The sequence below is a fragment of the Hetaerina americana genome, unplaced genomic scaffold (assembly GCF_022747635.1).
Source record: "Hetaerina americana unplaced genomic scaffold, ioHetAmer1.1.p SCAF_14, whole genome shotgun sequence".
Taxonomy (NCBI): domain Eukaryota; kingdom Metazoa; phylum Arthropoda; class Insecta; order Odonata; family Calopterygidae; genus Hetaerina; species Hetaerina americana.
Genome location: NW_027286514.1, coordinates 3,084,351 through 3,104,726, shown reverse-complemented (window position 1 = coordinate 3,104,726; position 20,376 = coordinate 3,084,351). Strand labels below are relative to the sequence as shown.

Sequence of the window (20,376 nt, the reverse complement as noted above, 5' to 3'; positions counted from 1 at the left end):
GGAGAGGCCTGCTGCTCTTTAAACCCCTTCAGCACAGCGATCGCTCCCTGCGTTTCGTCTGCTCGATATCCTATGATGAAAGCGCCAATGGCTCAGGAAATGTAAAGTGCTGCACTAACTATAATGAATTAAATTTCTAATTTTTACGTTTCAAAAGTTAATTATGCAGACTTTAATTTCTAAAATGAGCTTAACTATAGCTTAATAACTGCGAAATATAGTCGTCATTGATTAATAACTCTTCATAAAGGCGTCTGCTTTCAGCGATTTTGGTGGCGAAGAACAGAACTACACTACAGCTGCTAAGAAAACAAAAAATGTCTAGTTGCGAAATAAAGTGTATGTGTCATTTGCACGAAACGAAACTTGAGAAATGATTGCAGCTTACACTATGTGTATTTGGGAGGGCATTTATATTTCGTTATGCACAATGTATCTGATTTGCATGTAGTCTTGTCAGAAAACTTAAGTCTCTTTCGTCCATCAATTGACCTTTAAACGAATGTCAAGAGCGATGTTGTAGCCACGCCTATTCAGTGGTTGAGGATGACGAATACTTGAAGTTAACTGGTTATCTAAGTTGAAAGTAGGCCACACTTGTGTGTCAGACTTTTGCCCGTGTATGGTGTTAAAACTTAACATTACTTGTGACGGTACCTCCGCGCGCGCTCATATTTTTGCGGCAAACGTATCAAGTGTTCCATATTGTTTGTACCATAAACTGACGTGGAAAACTCGTATGCATTACGTTGGAGGAGTCTAAGAAGTTGCCTATAAGGCATCTAAGTGTTTTATAGCAGGAAAATATTATTCGTTTGGAATGGATACACATTTAGAACAACATTTGGCTAATCTTCAGTTAAATGGAGATTGCCAGACGAAGAAAGTGGGTCCCGCTGTTCCTCCAAAGCCAAAAAAAGCACAAACTCAGGTGAGGACGTAGGAGTAAACTCACCAAAAGTGAATTATGCTTAAAGTTTTTGTGAATTAGCGGTGCGAGTTTTAATTTTTTCTTTTCGTAAGTTACACGAATTGGATTATCAGGCTACCCCTTTTCAAGTTATTACAACATTTCCAGGGCCAAATTGTGATGCATATAATGTTTGCTCCGTCAATCGACGAGTAATTTCTCAAAATATTCTAAACATTCCTCGAAGTTTATCATTAACTTTCCCTAGAGCTCCAAAATCAATATTTACAATTGTTTAGTCACCAATAAGGAAATTTTTATCCTTAATTTAAAACTTGAATTATCCACCGTTATCTTTTTTTGCGTTCTCTTTCAAAAAATATTTGAGTTTTTTTATTCCAGTGATATTTATTGCGTTATTACTGCTACAACGAGAGTGGGCTGCTTTTCACGCTGCATTGAAACGAAGCTTCCAGTTACCTCTCCAATTAAGATTGGTGTTTTATCCGCAGATTCCTGCAGTTCCTAAGAGCTATAGTCTCAATACTCCATCTGAACCTTCATATAGTACTCTTCTGCTAAGTGGTGGTTCCAGTGGAGGAAGTAGCAGCAGTGGCAGTGGAGGAGGGCACCATATCCATTCTCAGATCCATCACTCTTCTCAGGGCCAAGTGCCATTGTATAGCAATTTGCCCCCACCAGTCGGGGGCTCACGTTCCAGTGGTCCCCAATCATCCAAGGGGAGGGTTGGAGTCGTAAGGGGAAGTGATATTTCCTCATCGATATATGCTGGTACATCTGCTTCGTCAGCAACTTACAGCAATGTTGGGACCTTCAGTGAGATGGATACAAATGAATCAGGTATTAATAATTTTTGAGTAATGCTATACATTGCATATATATGTACCTGTCTGCAAGTAAATGCCGACCTTTAATCAATGGATTATATACTTCTGCGTTTATTTCATATTGATTATATACATTTAGGTGTGTGATGTATCTCAGCTCTGTGATTGAATTTTAGCTGAAGAATTGACTGAAAGCTTTGGTTTCAATAACGCATAGACTTTATTTCTATGGTAACTTGAATTCATAATATTGATTCTCCTCAGCTTTAATTTTACATGTCTCATAGGAATGGTTAAGGTGCTCCCACATTATTGTGTCTTCCAAACTTGCTTTTGGATAGGTGTTGCACCTGATGAAGACGATGACGACTTGCCCCCTCCTCCTCCCCAACCACCGGAGGGAGAGTACAACAATGGCAGTGGAGGGTGCCCCCCTCCCCTCCCAGATGACCTGCCTCCACCCCCACCTCCACTCTCACCTGTCAGCTCGAGCTACTCAGAGCTGAGAAGAGCAACAGGGCCTGGAGGGGTGGGGAAAGCCAGTGGAGGTGGTGGTGTTGCCAACATGCCAGTGGCTTCTGTTGGAGGTTTGGCAGTTGGTGGAGCTGGGCAAGGAGTTGGAGTGGAGGGAGTTTTCATTCCAGATTACGCACATGGTGGCCCACACTATGGAAATTATGGGCCATCTTCACAGGTTAGTTGTTAATCTGCATTACCTCTTCATTCCAGTGGAATTATTGCCATTATTGAGTATATTCCTGGAATTATAATGTTATCATGGATTGCAGTCATTCCCTCCCAGTTGTTCTATTCTGTGTGTGAATACCTCACCACCAATATTTGATGCCAAAGCTGAATGGCCCAACAGACTCAGGCCCAAACAGAACACAGAGCAGTACTATGCTTATAATTTTTATGAAAGGCAACGCTTTTATTATGGCCTCATAAGTTTAACAGTATTGTACATTTAACCTAAACTGAGTTTGAAATGAAACTGTTGGGAAATAATATTATATGGCAGCAGCTTTTCTTTACATTTACACAGGGGATCGAGATGGTGCGGGGGCTAACGTACTGGCTTCCCACCCTGAGGGCGTGGGTTCAAATCCCGGCGGTGTTGAATATTTTTCAGAGGTATCTCGATCCCTACTTGAGGTGCTTTGTGGAGGGCACTTTGAGTGAGTACGCCGTCCGTCGGATGGGACGTTAAGCCGCGGACCCCTTGGCGCCTTTCGTAAAGAGTAGGCTAATGCCGACGCCGGGTTTCTCTCCACCCTTCATCCTTTCCTGTCCTTCCCCTATGGCGCAAATGACCTTAGCTGTCGGTCGCCTCCCATCAAAACTACTACATTTACACAGTAGGCAACTTGGTGTTGCATTTTGTCTTAAATTATCTGTCGTTTTAAGTTTTGAAACTGGTATGCTGCGTCTCTCTCCTTTGATAAGCTGGTTAGCTTTCTATGACTGAGATAATAGAGAAGTTTCAGCTCAAAGATAACATTCTGTAACTGTATAATAATATATAGTGTATTTATTTGTCCAGTGGATACAGCGTACAGTATTGAGAATACATGACAGGTTTATAGGACACGTCAACTGGGTGTATATCACATTATTCCCCAATAGAAATGCAAATGTAGTGATGACAGGAAACAACTATACTTTTAAGTTTTACATAAATATTCATTTACACCATATTTATACATTTTTACGGTGAAGATTCTGGTGTGATGTGGTGGAGCTGTTCCATAATAACAGAAGTGAAAACAAAATGCAGTTTTCCACTTGAAAATCACGTTACAACTTGAAACAATCAAGTTTCAACTTGAAAATCACGTTACTTTAAAACTTGTTATTATTTAAAATCAAATAAGTCAAAAACTGCAGGTGATTTTGCTATTGTGTAATTAGATATTTTGAAAAATTGAAATAATGAGGAAAGATGTTGGTTCAAAGTATTTGAAAGGATCCAGAAAGGTTTATAAAATGGAGGTTGGGAGTAAATTTATGAATCAATTAAAATAATTCAAGCTAAAAATCATTTAAGTCATGCTGTCAATTGAATGTAATGTGGTGGCTGCTAGACAGATTACCAACTTCAAATCTTCATCATTATTTTCTTCCTGTAATTATATCTCTTTTCTGGTATATTTTCATTTTTTACGTTTTAATTTCCATGATTAATATTTCATTGACTGTATAACTTGTTTAATTGATTATTCATATAAAGCGTATAAATTTATTGTCATAGAATATTCACACTTAAAAAACGAGCATTAAGGGTTATATTTAAATCCATTATTGAAATAGAAAGAAAGACTCGTACTTTTCCACAGATTTTATTATACGGCACGACGCGTTTCACCGACTTGCGGCATCATCAGGTACAAATTTGCAAAACAGACAGAGCAAGCATATATACCCTCAGGACAGAGTGGGGGCGGGGAGGGTTGGAAGGATTTGAGGGGGGTGGGGGCTCGCAGGTGCGTTGATGGATTGTTTTGACCATTTCATTTGTTTTGTTATATTTAAACTAAATGCAAGAAAATCCTGCAGGGAGTACTTCAAATGTCTCAAAATCATGACCATTCCCTGTATCTATATGTTAAGTGTGACTTTGTATGCCTGCACCAAAACCCCTTCACTGGTCAGAAATAGGGATATTCACAAGTACGACACCAGGGGTAAGGATAATTTTCATAATGGCCATTGCAGATTAGCAGTACTACAAAAATCCCCAGAAGTTTCAGGAAGACTGCTGTTTAATTGACTTCCTGAAGAGTTAAAATGAATACTCCCCCAAGAAAATAAATTCAAAATAATGTTGAAAAATTTCTTTGTAAATAATGTTTTTTTTAGCGTCCAAGAGTACATAGAAAGAGCCAATGTAGGGAATTCTGTTTTTTAAATCTTTAATACTCATATATTTCATGTACATTATTATTCCTATGAATTTATATATATATATTAATGCAACTATAAATGTAATTGAATCTTAACGAAGCCCATATAATTATGTACTGTGCTATGGTGAATAAATCTATCTATCTATCAAAATATGCAAAAAGGCAGTTACTATTTCTCTGTATTGACATTGTTGCTGGAATTGAACTAGTACACATATGTCCTTAGAAAAATATAGATAAACAAATTGCTTTGGGTAATTTTTATATTTTCAACATAATATCCTCTTAACTTGATACCTTTTCCCAGCATTTCTGCAACTTTTTTAAACCATTCAAAAACTAGGATTTTGAAAGGTCCTCAAAATAGGCGTCTCTGTTTAAGATGACCACTTTGTTCAATGTGAATCATTTTCCACACAGGCATATTTTCAAATTTGGAAATAAAAAAAGTCATTGGGGGCCAAATCTGGTGAATACAATGGATCTTATGGATGTATGATTTTTTTCACGACCAAAATTGAACTCACTGAACATAACTTATTGTAAGCCTGTGGCCTCAACTCTCTCTTGAACTTTGAATAGTAGTTTGCTCAAAACGATAATGTGGATTTTGTCAATAATTCTGAATGAAATTACTTCCAATCAACATACTGAACAAATTTCATAATTTGTGGATATTAACACGCACTCATAATAATACTGGGCGGGGAATTCGTAAAATCAGTTAGGTTTGCTGATGACCAAGCTTTAGTTTGTCAGTCAGCCAAGGGACTGCAAGCACTGCTTAGTGAATTGGAAATTCAGTGCGACAGGTATGGGATAAGAATCAATATTAATAAAACAAAGGTCATGCAATTTTCTAGAAAGAAAAAGGCTAAGCTAAACATTAAAATAGAAGGGCAAAAACTAGAGCAGGTAGAACAGTTTACGTATCTCGGAAGTGTTTTGGACCAATACGGTCAAAGTAGTAGGGACGTAAGGAGAAGAATTGCGCTAGGCAAAGAGGCTTCACAAGGAGGAGGGAGTTGATGACAGGGGCGTTGAGTAAGGATATTAAGAAAAGACTCATAAAAACTTTGATATGGAGCATAGCTATGTACGGTGCAGAAACATGGTCATTGAAGCAGGAGGATAGACGTAGACTGGAGGCTTTTGAAATGTGGGTGTGGAGAAGAATGGAGAGGGTAAATTGGACCGAGAAGAAAACAAATGAGGAAGTACTTGGTATGGTGGGCAAAGAGAGGGGTTTGTTGGGCGAAATCCTGAAATCCTGGAGGTAGGAAAAGGGGTATTGACCGGCAGTGGGACGTTGAAGACATTAATATAGGAGAGAATGTTAGGCAAGCGAGGAAAGGGAAGGAACAGGATAGAGATGTTGGACGGGATGAAGGGAGGAGGAAAGTACTCAGAGATGAAGAGGGACCTAATGTAGAGTAGGATACTGGCTTTAGTATTTTGTTAGGAATCACAAATATTTATTTGGTTGCTGTGTCCATCCAAAAAACCTACCTTAACCAGTAGATTACCTTAAAAAAAAATTAGCACTCATTTACTTAGTTGGAAACAGTCACAACACCGGAGTGGATGTCCCATGAAAATCAACCAACTCCACTTTGATCTCTTTCAGTGTTAAGCCTTTTGATTAGGAATGTTAAATCACTGTATCAAACTTATTTTTTTTTAAGAAACAAAAGTTTATTGCTTCAATCGACTATGGAAATGAAACCAAGCGATGGATATGGCTGAAACTTGAACAGCAGCCTAGTCAGAGATGAGGCTAGCTAAAAGCTAATCTTTTGTGGTACTGCGAGTGAAATCTCTTTGATTTTCTTAGTAGTTGTTGAATGACCAAGGTATTAATATTTTGTTAGAAGGGAATTCATACAAATAACTCGTTTATGTTGCATTGTATAAAAAATAAAATGTACTTAACCCTTTGACCATTTTGGTCCCGAACACTTCCAAAATACATAAACGTTCTACCTGCTCTAGGTTTTGCCCTCTTATTTTAATGTTAAGCTTAGCTTTTGTCTTTCTGGAAAACTGCATTATCTTTTTCCTATTTACATGTATTCTGATCTTACATGTATTGAACTGAATTCCCAATTCTTTCAACAATGCTTGCAACCCCTAGGCTGGCTGAGAAATCAGAGCTTGGTCATCAACAAACCTAGCTGATTTTACAGATTTCCTGCTGATTTTCATTCCTTCTTGCAGTTCTTCCCATCCCTCTTTAATTATGTCCACCACATGTACGTTGAACAGCACTAGTGACAATGGACAACCCTGCCTTACACCTCTTCCTAACACTGCCCATCCAGACTCCCCGTTCCCCACTCGCACCCGAGTAGTCTGAGACATGTACAGGTTGCGGATTAGCCTCCTGTCCCTCCAATCTATTCTTATTTTCTGCAATACACTCATTAGTTTTTATTTATGTACTATTTGCACAAAATTGAAGATTCAGTTGCCTTAAGTTTGGGTATTGTACTATAATTTTTTTTAACATATTATAATTTAAATGTTTTGAGGTGTTCAAAAATATTCTATTGCAGAGTTCTTCCACGTATGAATCAATTTATGAGCCCATCAACCCGCGACCACCGAGCCAGGCATCCATGCGTTCCAACTACTCCACCTCACTCTACTCTCCATATTCCCATCCGCCACCTCCTCCATCATCTGCCAGCTCAACCCTAAGTAGAAAAGGGAACTTGCCTTCAGGTGGAGGCCCTCAGGGGTCTGGGAGCGGGGCAGTTTCCCCAGGTGGGACAACAGGCCCCAAATATGGGCAGGAAGCAGAAGTAGATGCACTCACAGATCTGCTCGTGCAGTCAATGGATGGCTCTGCAGACTCTGATTTCTATGGTAAGACCAAAAATTTAATTCTCAGACAAATATATTGGAATGCTATATTTTTTCCTTCAATATCATGTTGTCATAGAAGGTGTTTCACCACCATAGTTTTGGAGTATCTTTTGTATTTTTTAATGATTGATTCCAATAAATAACCATGTGAAGTTTATTAGTTATTATGGTTAGGAAGATAGGCACTGAAAGTTCAGTTCTTAATTGAGAATGTAAATGCATAGTACATCACCCAGTATAGCTCATCTTATTCTACACAAAAAGACAAGCCTAAAACTGTTACATTCTCATGAAACATTGTTCAATGCTCACAATTAATCAAGTACTAGACGTTGAACTTTCAAACTTACTACTCTATCAAATGTCACCACTCCAAAAAAATTTTGTAATTTTTTCTCTCCTATTTTTTTTAGCCACCACATTACTGTGTGTCATTATGTGGCTAAAAATGATTGGGAAGTCTCTTTTGTTGAGAATTTTAAGACTATTGGGTTAGGTAATGCCTAAACCATAAGCACAGTAATCAACCCGAAGGTTGGTTTGGTAGGTGATGGTAGAGTCCACCCAGTACTAAGCCTTATGCGGTGTGTGATATTCACACATCAGGGCAGGGTGGGCAGTTTCTTTCCCTATGCCAATTACGATTTCCCAGGAACATCTGGTATCTGAAAAATCACCCAACTTGGGTGGAGTTGAGGGTGCCCATAGAGGCTTGCCCTGGAATCAAACTGGGGCCCTCTGGTCAGTAGTCCATCACTCTATCCCTGGACTACTGACTATCCCCAGGTAAAACCAATTCAATCAATATATCAATATAAATAATTGCATATTATCTTCTTCCTATTTTCATTTGTCATTATACTTATATGTCATCGTCACTAATATCATGAGAATTTTTAAAGCAGCTTAACAATGTGCAAAATTATCTTATTTTGAAAATAAACTGATTTTGCATGCTTCTGAGGTACATTCACAGAGTTAGGCTAACTCAAGGAATTAGAGCATGTCTCCTATGACCATGAGACCTTTTATAGTCCTTGCATCACAATAAAATTAGGGTGAGTATCTAGAATATTAGTTTCCCATTTGTTGATACTACTGTATGGGATTAAAACTTGTTTCTGGGCCATCCTGTTATGAAGAGATGAATTATAAATACAATTTAATCTGAGAACAATAATAAATGCTAATATTAACTCCATAGCTAATGCAAAATACATTGCTATGATGTATGCTCATGTTTGTTGAGTTTATAAATACATAATTGTATTAGATTCCAGTAAAAGCATGCTTTGCTTTTCTATTAAAATGATCACCTAATGCTTTGCTGATGCTAATTTTATAAATGTATGGTGGTGATATGCCTTAGCATCTCTCTATGCGTAAATATATCTCCCCAAGGTTTCGGTTGTATGCCTTGTTTTGTAATTTGAACATTCTCTTGCCTCTTTACACACTCTAGGTATCTGCACAATGTGTGGTGAAAAAGTTGTTGGTGAAGGCTCTGGCTGTACTGCTATGGACCAGGTTTACCACATTTCATGTTTCACCTGTTGTGACTGCCATACCCAGCTGCAGGGCAAGCCATTTTATGCCCTTGATGGAAAACCTTACTGCGAAGAAGATTATTTGGTGAGTTTTTGTTATAAATTTTCCCTTTTTTATTGTTTAAATTCAGCATTATGTGCCCTGCAAAGTATTCATCCACTTCCTTTACAAATGAGATTAAAAATTGGCATTTATTTTATTTAAATAATTCTTTCGGAATACTTTGTATTTCCTTCATTAATTTCTCCGATGTTTTTTTAGAAAACATAATGGGGGCCAAATTAAACCACCCCTTTTGTTTTAGTGATTGCATCAGTACAGCAAGGTATGTTATCTGAACCTCCTGAGATTGCTAAAGATCTTCCTCTTTACAAAAATAAATGTTCTACTCATGATTAGAGTTCTTATGTTCCTAGATCTATACTTGCCTAATTTGCTAAAATCATTGAAATTTTTTTTTTAACTGGGCTGATTACTTAGCTTGAATGTTATAACCTACTATTACTTTTTCTACAAGGTTTCTGTTAAAAGAGGTCTATTGTCACTGCTATTTATCAAGTAATTTAGAAGTTACTGACAGCCTTTGATGAAAAATGGGAAATTATTGGAATATTTTTTGGACTTTTCCATTGCATGTAATAATGTGCAGCACCAAAAACTTTTAATCAAACTTTCCTCCTTTGGAATTAGGGATGTATATCGTAATTGGTTTGTGTCATATCAGTTTTTAGCCAAGGATGAACCGGCATTTTGGGGGAAACCCTAGTGAAGACATTGAGGATCACTAATGAACATGTTCCTAAGTGTTTTCACCAATGGAAATGTGACTGGTTTGTAAAAGAAATAGGAACAAGATTGATTCAGGGCACTAGTGGACTTTTACGACATTGCATCCACCATATTCTTAATCATGTAAAATATTCTGCCCATTAGGCTGTCAGCTAGACGTAACTACATAACTATTTCACTCTCTGGTTCACTCATTTATTTAAATGGGTTTTTCCCCATAAGTTTCTTGCAAGTAATAAAAGAAAGTTATGATGCACTAACAAAGAGGAATATGCTGGCAAGCTAAGACTTCAGTCAAATGCTGGTGGAACATGTACATATACAGAAGGTGCTTCTTATGTCTGTACTTAATTGCATACATATTTCATGTTTAGTGAACTTTAGCGGTCAATATGGAATCCTTCAATGGTTGTGAACTTTGTTCAATTCTTTCCCTTTATGCATCCTAATAAAATTAAGTATTAACATACCATGATTTATGTAGTCATAATCCTGACTAATAATTTAACTTTTTTATTTCAGAATACACTTGAAAAATGTTCTGTCTGCTCAAAACCAATTCTCGATCGAATATTAAGGGCCACTGGGAAGCCATATCATCCCCAGTGTTTCTCCTGTGTTGTGTGTGGACAAAGTCTGGATGGGATTCCTTTTACTGTTGATGCTACCAACCAAATCCACTGCATTGAGGACTTCCATAAGTAAGTCATCATTCAATGATTTTTTATAAGTTTTTATCAAGTGGAGGGGATCGGGGTGGTGCAGTGGCTAACATACAGGCTTCTCACCATTAGGGCACGGGTTCGAATCCTGAAGGCGGTAGATTTTTTTCGGTGATATCCCAATTCCTACTTGAGGTGCTTTGTTGAGAGCACTTTGAGTGAGTACGACGTCCGTTGGATTGGACGTTGAACTGTTGACCCTTTGGTGCCTTTCAAAAAGAGTAGGCTAATGCCGATGCCGGGTTTCTCTCCACCCTTCCTTTCCAAATCCATCCTTAATGGCACAAATGACCTTAGCTGTCGGTCGCCTCCCATAAAAACTACTACTACTTTGTCAAGTACAAATTTTTAATTGATAAGTTGATACTGGCACGGAACCTTTTAAGGACCTGTGAATCACTAATTCTCCTTTGAATCAAATCTTAAATTAAATCTGTCATTGTGATTTGAATTGAATGTGAATCACTTTGAACCTGCATAATTATGATCATCTAAGTAAATGTTCAATTATGAGACAAAGTTATTATAAATAAAATTTGAGAATCTCTGTTTTAATATTAACTTTCTTTTCAATTACATATCATGGCAATAAAACATTTTTCTTGAGAGCCTAAATCAAAGCTTCAGTATTGTGTGTGGAAATATTAAAATGCCTGGCAAATAGTATATGCCTCCTAATGAGTAATGTTACAATCTGATGAACAGTTTTGGATGGCAAGTAAATCAAGTCTTGCTTTTACCAAGAGTGGGGATATTTTGCTAGTTTCCATCCAAAAGAAGTGTAGGATAATTTGCTTCTGGGAAAATGAAATACCATTACAGGAAAACTGACTGACCAGACTGGCCAGCACCCTCTTTGAATAACATCGAAGAAGAAGATACACATGAAAGATGACAGAGGACAGAGTTAGATATCATCTGGGCTAAATCTTCAGTCAGAACAAGATACAAGAACCAATTTAATGTGAGAGCTACCCTGGTATAGATGTAAATAGTGATCTCAACCCTGTGGTCATGGCCAGATGACTGGAAACAATAAGATGAAGAAAGTGACACAGGAGCGCAGATGGAACACATAGATACTGGAGGAAAAGCAAGCAAGAGAAAGTTCATAGCATCCGTCAGCAGAAAAATGGAAGGAATAAATGAAAATAGTATTACAAGGGCGGTTGGAGGAAATAAAGAATATAATATCTAAAGTTACCGATGATCAATTTGTAATTAAGATGGAGAAGTCTAGGTGACCATGGATATAGCTTGAATAAGGGTACAAAGAGACTAGAAAAAATGCATGAATCGAAGAAATGTAATGAAGGAACTCTTTATAAGGAGTTGCAGGTTAAAGTCTTATGAGAATCCAAGAAGACAAAGGTAGAGTGGATAGGAAGCTGCTGCAAGGAAATTAATGACAGCATAAAGACTGGAAACAGCAAAACTTGTGTATTAACTGGTGAAGAGGATATTCAGAGAAAGGAAAAATCTCAAAGCATTCAAGGTGCTAATTTATGTGTAAACTAATAGAAGGTGAAGAAGTTTAGTGAAAATTCGACACAGCATCATCATTAAATAAATTTCTAGCAAGCAGAGCCACTGCCTTATTAAGGTAAATCTTCAAGGCTCGTGGAGTTTTGGAAAGGTAAACAAGCAGGGCTCGGACTTTCAAGACAGCACTTTTATTGGCATAAAATAGCCGCATGAGATGGCTTTTAATTGACTTGTGGCCAGACAATGCATTCTCTCCTGTTGTAATATGGGATGGCTTCAGCAACTTTTTCCAGAAGAGTCCGTCTCATCACAATTAAAAAGTTGCAGCAGGTAACCCTCAGAATCTACCAGCTTCTTGAAATCACCAATCAAAGTTCTCTGCTTCCTTTTAGTTGAAGCTAGCTTCTTTACCATGCCTTACAATGCTGTGGATGCTGGTTCTTCTCTTTAAATTTTTGTATCATGCACAGCTTCCCTTAAATACTACTTCGGCAGTTGATGATCCTGGCATCTTCTGAACGAGGTCAGTGGAAATTAATTTCGCCTTCTCACAATTGATATTCTCGTTAATAGTGTCATATTGCAATTGGTTTTCACTCAAACATATGAGAAGCAACCTTTCAACATCGTTGAGAATACGTAGCTGTTGTATACAGGTTTCGTCCGGAAAATAAGTGTACTGATTTTTTCCCGCCGCTCCAGGCGCGCCCAGCACCGCTCTGACGGGCTGCGATTGGAGGGGGGTATGTTGGCAAGCGACGCTGAAAAAGGCAGTCGGCTCTGAGCTGTGGTGTAGTGAGGAGCTCTGTTAACGCGAACCTCCACGCTCGACCCACGTCATGGAACGCGATGCCGAAGTTTTTGGAGCAGCGTTATTCCATCAAATTTGCGGTAAAGCTTGGGAAATCGTCTACCGAAACTGTCGGTATGATTAACCAGGCTTACGGGGAGTCAGCCATGTCCAGAAACATGATCTTTCGGTGGCACAAGATGTTCGTGGAGGGCAGAGAAGAGGTCGACGACGAACCACGGCCTGGACGCCCATCAACGACACTCACCGGCGAAAATGTGCGAAAAGTTCGCGATGTACTGAACTCTGATCGTCGTCTTAGTGTTCGGATGATAGCAGAGCAGTGTAATGTGCCAAAAACAATAGTGCACGAGTCGCCCGCGTCCGGCCAGCGATCAAAAACATCTGGCGGCTGCATCACGACAATGCGCCGTCTCACACCGCGCTTGTCGTGTCGAACTTCTTGGCCAAGCACGGCGTGGCAACGCTGCCGCACCCGCCCTACAGCCCGGACTTGGCACCACCGGACTTCTTTCTGTTCCCGAAGATAAAGAGGAGTTTGAAAGGAACGCGATACGGGACTTTGGACGCCGTCAAAGAGGCCGTGACGACGTGTCTTCGAGAGGTTCCCGATGATGCCTTCGCGGGAGCGTTCCAGGAATGGGAACGCCGCTGGAACAAGTGTATCGACTCACAAGGGTCCTATTTTGAGGAATATTAGCTTAAGATATGTAAAAGTGTAATACATTTTTTTTCCTGAGCTCAGTACACTTATTTTCCGGACGAACCCTGTAGATATTCTTGTCATCCTGTTAGAAACATCTATCTCCTTCATTTTGTCATTGTTGTTGAGGATAGTTCAAATGGGTGATGAAATCAGATCAGTTTATGGGTACAACATGAGGGTGGTTTGAAATATTCTCAGAATCACCACCAGATGTCAGTGCTAGCACAACAAGTTTCCCATGTATCAATAGGTAATCCTCTATGAGGAAACGGGTGATCTGTGCTCTGGGAAGAGATCTGTGGTGCAGACAGCTCTCTGTTGCTGTTCCTGTATAGTGATTTGGGGAAATGAAAAAAATTGTAATTCGAGCAGTGATTAAATACTTCGTAAATAATGATATGAAAGCAAAGGAAATTCATGCCGACTTTTGGAACACTCTGGGAGAGACTGGTCCTCTTCCCAAGTGGAAAGTTCTCTGCCTCTGTTCAACTGTTCCCAAGGGGAAAAACAAGTTAAGTTGGCCTGGGACAGCTTAGATGATGGTCTGTGTAGTGGTCAACCAAAACGTGCCACTACCCCAGAAATTATTGCAAAAGGGCATTAAATGGTCGTGGAGAATCGCCGACTGAAAATGTTATAAATTGCTGAAGCTGTAGGGATGTCATCTGAATGGGCATACCAGATTTTAACAGTGGAATTGAATATTAGGAAATCATAGGCTAGATGAATGCCGCGGCTCTTGATGCAGGATCACAAAAACATCCTAATCGAATTTTTCTAACAATGTTTGACCCGGTTTGTGACCACAGATGAAACTTGGGTCCACTACTATACCCTAGAGACAAAACTGCTGTCAGAGAAGTGGAAACATGTTGATTCATGACTACCAAAGAAAGCAAAGGCATTATAGTTGGCTGGAAAGGTGATGGCTTCAGTTTTTTGGGACGAGAAAGATATTCTGTTGGTAGATTATCTTCCCTTAGGTCAAACAATTACTGGACAATACTACTAACTCCTGGATCAACTACAGCTGAAGATACGTGAGAAAAGGCCAGGTCTGGCAAAGAAGAAAGTCATCTTACATGAAGACAAAGCATGTCCACACACAATTGTCATTACCATGGCAAAAATACATGAATGAAGATCCGAATTGTTACCACACTCTTACTCACCTGATTTGAGCCATCTGTCTGATTTCCATCTCTTCCCCAAGCTCAAATTTTCCTTGGTGGATGGAGGTTCTTTCAACAAAAAACTTACAGCTAAGTAGATAGGTATTTTGCAGGACTGAAGGAATCTCATTTTCGAGATGGGTGTATCCTTATCAGATCTAGCCTGTGTTCATTTATGGATTTTTACCCTATTTATGCAAAATATTGGAAGGCCTTACTTTGTGACGTCTGATAGGTCAACAAACAAGCAGACATTAATTTTCAGTTTTATATATTATTAGGATTGGGATATATACAAAATTTTTAAAAGTATGGGTATTCATATCCACTTCAGTTGGAATCCTTATCCTGGAAAGTGTTTTTGTATGAGAATCACATTCGTAGTAATTTTCCTCAATTTAGAGTTATGTGGAACTAGCAGTTGTATCAATAAAATGTACGATAGCAGTAATTATTAATATTACATGAGTTTCTATTTTTATATCTTGTGTTAACCTTATGTATTAACCTTAAGATTTCATCTTTTGAGTTCCAATTCAATCCAAGTAACTATACATGTTGCATTTTCAGAAGAAGATCTCGCCTTCCATTGTTTGAAAATGCTTGTTTATTTACATTTTACAGGAAATTTGCTCCAAGATGCTGTGTTTGTCGTCTTCCTATTATGCCAGAGCCAGGCCAAGAAGAAACAGTGCGTGTGGTTGCATTGGACAGGAGCTTTCATATCAATTGCTACAAATGTGAAGTAAGTGATTTTATAGCTTGTAAATTGATTGAAAAAATATAAATGGCGATTTGGTGTTCGTGTCCTTTTTTAAATAGAGGTGTGTGTTAAGATGTATCTTAAATATCAAATAGAATCAGCAAAATGAAAGTAAAATGAAAAATTATGCTTGCTACCTCGGGCATTATTCAAATGTGCCTTTGAATATCCTCTGTCTCATCACACGGTGAAGTAATGAACATTTGTTGTGAAGCATGTTTTCTAAAGGTAGAGTTAAACGTCTGATCGCTTATAAAGTATCCCAAGTACTCTCAAGCAATTATTATCAATTTTGGAAAAGCATGTGGACACCAAAGGAGCTTTATTTTATATCAAACAGATATGTATATAAAATCTCTAAAATATATGGATCTCATCTTTTTCTCATTCATCAGAATCAGTTTCATTTCATTTGCCAAAATTCAGCTTGAGAAGATACAGATTTTTTTTCATACTTATTACCCTCTACATGCAGAGGGTAAATACATGAGTGTGTTGTAGCCTACTGGCTGCAACTGGAATGACTGGAAGTTACTCTCTCATTTACTTGAGTTGATTATTTTATCTGATTGGTAAACTTTATACAATAGTTGTTAAATATATTTTTTTGATAAATATCCACAGAATTTTCATCTTTGAAATGATTATGTCTCCTAGTTTTAAATTATAAATTAATGAGATTATTCCATTCTCACTGTAAAATTGCCTGAAAAATATATCAAATCATACTTGGGGAGGTTTTCTATTTCTTCTGTACGGGTGAGATCTTGCACAATGAGCGTATTTTATTCCGGAATCTTTCTCATACAGTGAAACACTCTTTTGTGAAACCATTTTTTTCCCTTGTAAATTAATACAAAAATGCATTCCGTGTAAAAAATAATGTGCAGGGTTAATTCAAAGAAAATTATACTTATATTGTTTAGGATCATGAATCATTTTCATCTTTTCATCCTTCACAGAATGAACCAACATGGAATGCAAATTCCATTTATGGAAAACAGAAAAGAATCAAAATAATCAGTGTATTATTTATTATACATTCCTAATTCTTTTTTACTGGAGTGCTGTCAAGGCATTGGTTTTTCCCAATGCTTCAAAATTGTGTGAAAAACAACAACATTATTATTTAATAAATTTCTAGCAAGGATAGCCTCTGGCTTATTAGGGTGATTCTTCTCAATGAGCAATGCAAGTTTTCTATGCCATCTCAAGGGCTCCACGTCCCATTTAGCCTTCTCTTCTGGTCTTAGGATTTCTTCAAGGCTCGTGGAGTATATGAATGGTGTACAAGTGGGGGTTTAATTTTCATAACGTGGCTTGCATTGGCACAAAATAGCAGTGAGAGACAATCTTTCATTGGCTTGTGGCTGGGCAATGCATTCTCATCTGCTGTTATTTAGGATTGCTTCAACAACATTTTCCAGAAGAGTCCCGTCTCATCACAATTAAAAATATGTTGGAGTAGGTAACCCCTCAGAATCAATGAGCTTCTTGAAATCACTGATGCAGTTCTCTGCTTTCTTTTAGTCAAAGCTAGCTTCTTTACCATGCCTCACAATTCCGTGGATGCTGGTTCTTCTCTTAAACTTTTTGAACCATGCATAGCTTCCCCTAATTGCTCTTTTTCAGCCATTGACCCACACACCTTGGATTACCCCCCCCTTATTCTAACTCAAAATCACTGTCATTAAGTCTCTCTTCCTTGTGTGAATGTCTATGCCTAATGCAATTCTTCTCTTTATGTCCCAACTACTTTGACCAATTTGTTTCAAATCACTTTGCAGATACATCCTATGTTCCACCTGTTCTAGTTTTTACCCTCTTATTTTAACGTTTTAATTAGCCTTTCTCTTTCTCAAAACTTGCATAACCTTTGTTTTATTTACATTTATTTTCATCCCATACCTATGATACTGAATTTCCAAAGCACTCAGCCGAATTCACATCCCTTTTGCTGACTGAAAAATGGAATCATGATCATCTGCAAACCTATTTGATCTCAATAGGGCATATTACTAGAATCTCATTGCATCAATTAATAGCTAAGGAATACAGCATTTTCCATATGATTTACATTTAAAATAAATCAGTGATAGCAAGACCTATGCATGGCACCTGCAATGGTTGTGACATATGAGGAGTCATCTTTGAGAGATCAACATCTAAGTGGACATGGTAATCACAAAATTTCCTATTTATTTTATAGACATTTTTGTGGCTGGTTTATTTCTCATGGGAGAGTATTCCAGTCAGTTTGCAGCACCATGATTACTCACTATTGGATTCAAATTAAAATTCTTGATGCCACAGGATCCACCCTTTTCAATTGATTTTGTCAGCAAGATCTAGAGCTGAAAAAGATATTCAATAATAACCTAATCACCAATATAATTGGGCCTCTAATTAAGGCTGATTGTGTCACCTTCCAGTAGCTATGGAAATGTGAATATGTCCAGTTTACAGAGGCACATCAGGGTTTCCCACAAAATTAGGATTATAATGGTTACATATTGTGAAATTAAATTGCCAAGTAATTATTGTAACTTCATGCCCATTACTGCCGCGGTAGCATAGCTCAGTGATTCTCCACCCATTCCATGAATCTAATTTTTCTTCATTTAGCTGAAAAATCAAAAAAAGCAGTTATGTTAAATTTTGCAATTTTGAGTTAGCGAGTTAACTTACCAATGTATTAACGAGACAGTACTCTTCTTCCTGGGAAGGTGTTTTAATACACTCACCTTTAGTACTATTTGTTTATTGAAGAACTACATAAAAAACAATTAACTCTGATGCACATTTTTTGTTTCTCATAGTGTGGTGGTTGGTCTATTTGTCATTTAAAATTGAAAAAGCAGTGAAACAGCAGCAGCCTTGAAGGAGCCATTGGGAAGGCAATAAGCATTTTGCATGTAGTTCTACATTTTCAAATAATGTTCTAATTTTCGCATAACAATATGGCTCTTTTACTGTAGTATCACCTAGTAATAGTAGGACTTAGCATTATGGTAGTGTAAACTTCACTCTCAACTTTCCAATCAGCCTTTTTGTTGATCATTCCCATTGCATTTTCCTCTCAACTCCTACATCATTACTAATGATAATGTATTGTGTCCCCAATAAATGATCAATGTGTCATTGTGGATATTGTAATGCTTATGCAAATAATTAATATTCCATTTCTGTTTCTCAAAGGATTGTGGTTTAGTATTATCATCTGAAGCAGAGGGAAGAGGATGCTATCCATTGGATGACCATGTACTCTGCAAGAGTTGCAATGCCAAAAGAGTCCAAGCTTTGACATCCCACATGACTACTGAGTTGTAGCTTAGAGTGGAATCAATGGTGAAGGAAATAGGTTTTTTTGGGGTAAATTATGAGGCTCCTAGTTGCCAAACAAATACTGCTTGCCTTTATTTTTGAGTGAATTCCTTTTAGATAGATAGAATGTAAGGTAGGTTAGTTGCAGTGTGATACTCATAATAAATTAAGCAGTTGATGTGCTTGTAAATATACATTTGGTGTAAATTTTACAGTTTTATTTATGTCCTATGTTTGTATCTATGGCTGTATTGCAATGAAAATTAAAATACTTCTACTATGTTTTTTAAGGATGATTTATCTCTCATAATGATACTAATTAGAATTCGTCTGACATTTATCAAATGCTGATTGTGGTTACCTCGAGGTTTGACAGTCTTTTTTGTATCAACTTCAAAACTGAGTGGTGTTTACATGAATATCACAGTAGAAACTGAAATTAACTAATTTTGTGTGAAAATTGCATCAATTTTTAAGAGAGATACAGAATTTTTGACAAATATCTGTAAAAACATAATCACTTATGATAATTTGCTGAAAGATAATAAAATATATATAGTGAGGTATAAAAAAGTAAATAAAGCATAAAAATATAAATAGTTCAATTTTTATATGCATATATCACCATTAAGAAGAGTGTCGTCTAGAGCGACTTTGGTATTTTCCCATTCTACATGCTATTCCTTAAGAAGACCATGCTAAGTAAGCCCCTAGGTATCTATGAAGATCATAGTCTTCATATAGACCTAGGGGCTGATTCCAAATGGCACATCATGTACTTCTTAGTGCGTACTACTAGATTTCAAAGTGACTCCAGAATAAGCATAGAGACTTTCTTGAAGCACAGAGTCAGGGGGCCAGTTCCTTTCCCTGTGGCTTCCCAAGAAGATCTGGTACCTGAAAAATTATGCAGCTTGAGTGAAACTGAGGGTGCCCAAAGGTGTCATCCAGGATCGAAGATGGGCTCTTTGGTTAGTAGCACAGCACTCTACTCACTGGACTATGTGTTCCATGAACAAATATTTCAATATATATTGACATTAATACTCTATTCCCATTAATAAATATAAATATTTAATAAATCTTAAGGCTTCTGTGATATCTGTTTGAGGATGGTTACACCCTTACTTAAATGCAGGTGGTATTTCCACTTTACCAAATAATGGCCAGTCAGAGCACTTCTGGCCAGCAGTAAAAATACACTACTACATGGTATCATGTATTGCAATATCAATTGATGAGTTTACCACGACTACTTCAGTTAACCCTCATACTGTAAAAAGGAATACTATAGTGGCCAAATTGCTGCTTAATAAATGCATGAATAATAAAGGAGCACCCGAGTGAAATGAAATGAGCATATTTGCAAAGAAACCACTCTGGGAGGTAGAAGAGTTTTTTGAACAAAATTGAAGATTTTCAAACTAAGGTAAATATAGAAAATCTCTCCGGTCTCACAAATAGCCGGAAATGTTTTTTTTTGTCAAGACGAGTACTTATTGGCCAAAAGAAATGATAAAAAAA

The 20,376-nt window shown here is 37.6% G+C and overlaps 1 protein-coding gene across 1 annotated transcript; it reads left to right on the top strand.

The window, feature by feature from the left end:
* The first annotated feature begins 338 nt into the window (after positions 1 to 338).
* On the top strand, positions 339 to 19,310 carry Zyx (lipoma-preferred partner zyxin). The gene is made up of 8 exons (XM_071583449.1): positions 339 to 931; positions 1,423 to 1,771; positions 2,100 to 2,452; positions 7,220 to 7,532; positions 8,995 to 9,164; positions 10,392 to 10,570; positions 15,390 to 15,510; positions 18,727 to 19,310. Exons 1-8 carry the CDS (start codon positions 821 to 823, stop codon positions 18,856 to 18,858), a joined length of 1,728 nt encoding a protein of 575 aa, XP_071439550.1. The 5' UTR covers positions 339 to 820; the 3' UTR covers positions 18,859 to 19,310.
* The last annotated feature ends 1,066 nt before the right edge of the window (positions 19,311 to 20,376 follow it).

Bases quoted from the DNA above. Each gene is read 5' to 3' on its own strand.
- Zyx (XM_071583449.1), top strand. From the start codon at position 821: ATGGATACACATTTAGAACAACATTTGGCTAATCTTCAGTTAAATGGA. The intron at 2,453-7,219 runs GTTAGTTGTTAA...ATTCTATTGCAG, and splicing joins ATTATGGGCCATCTTCACAG to AGTTCTTCCACGTATGAATC. The intron at 15,511-18,726 runs GTAAGTGATTTT...TGTTTCTCAAAG, and splicing joins TCAATTGCTACAAATGTGAA to GATTGTGGTTTAGTATTATC.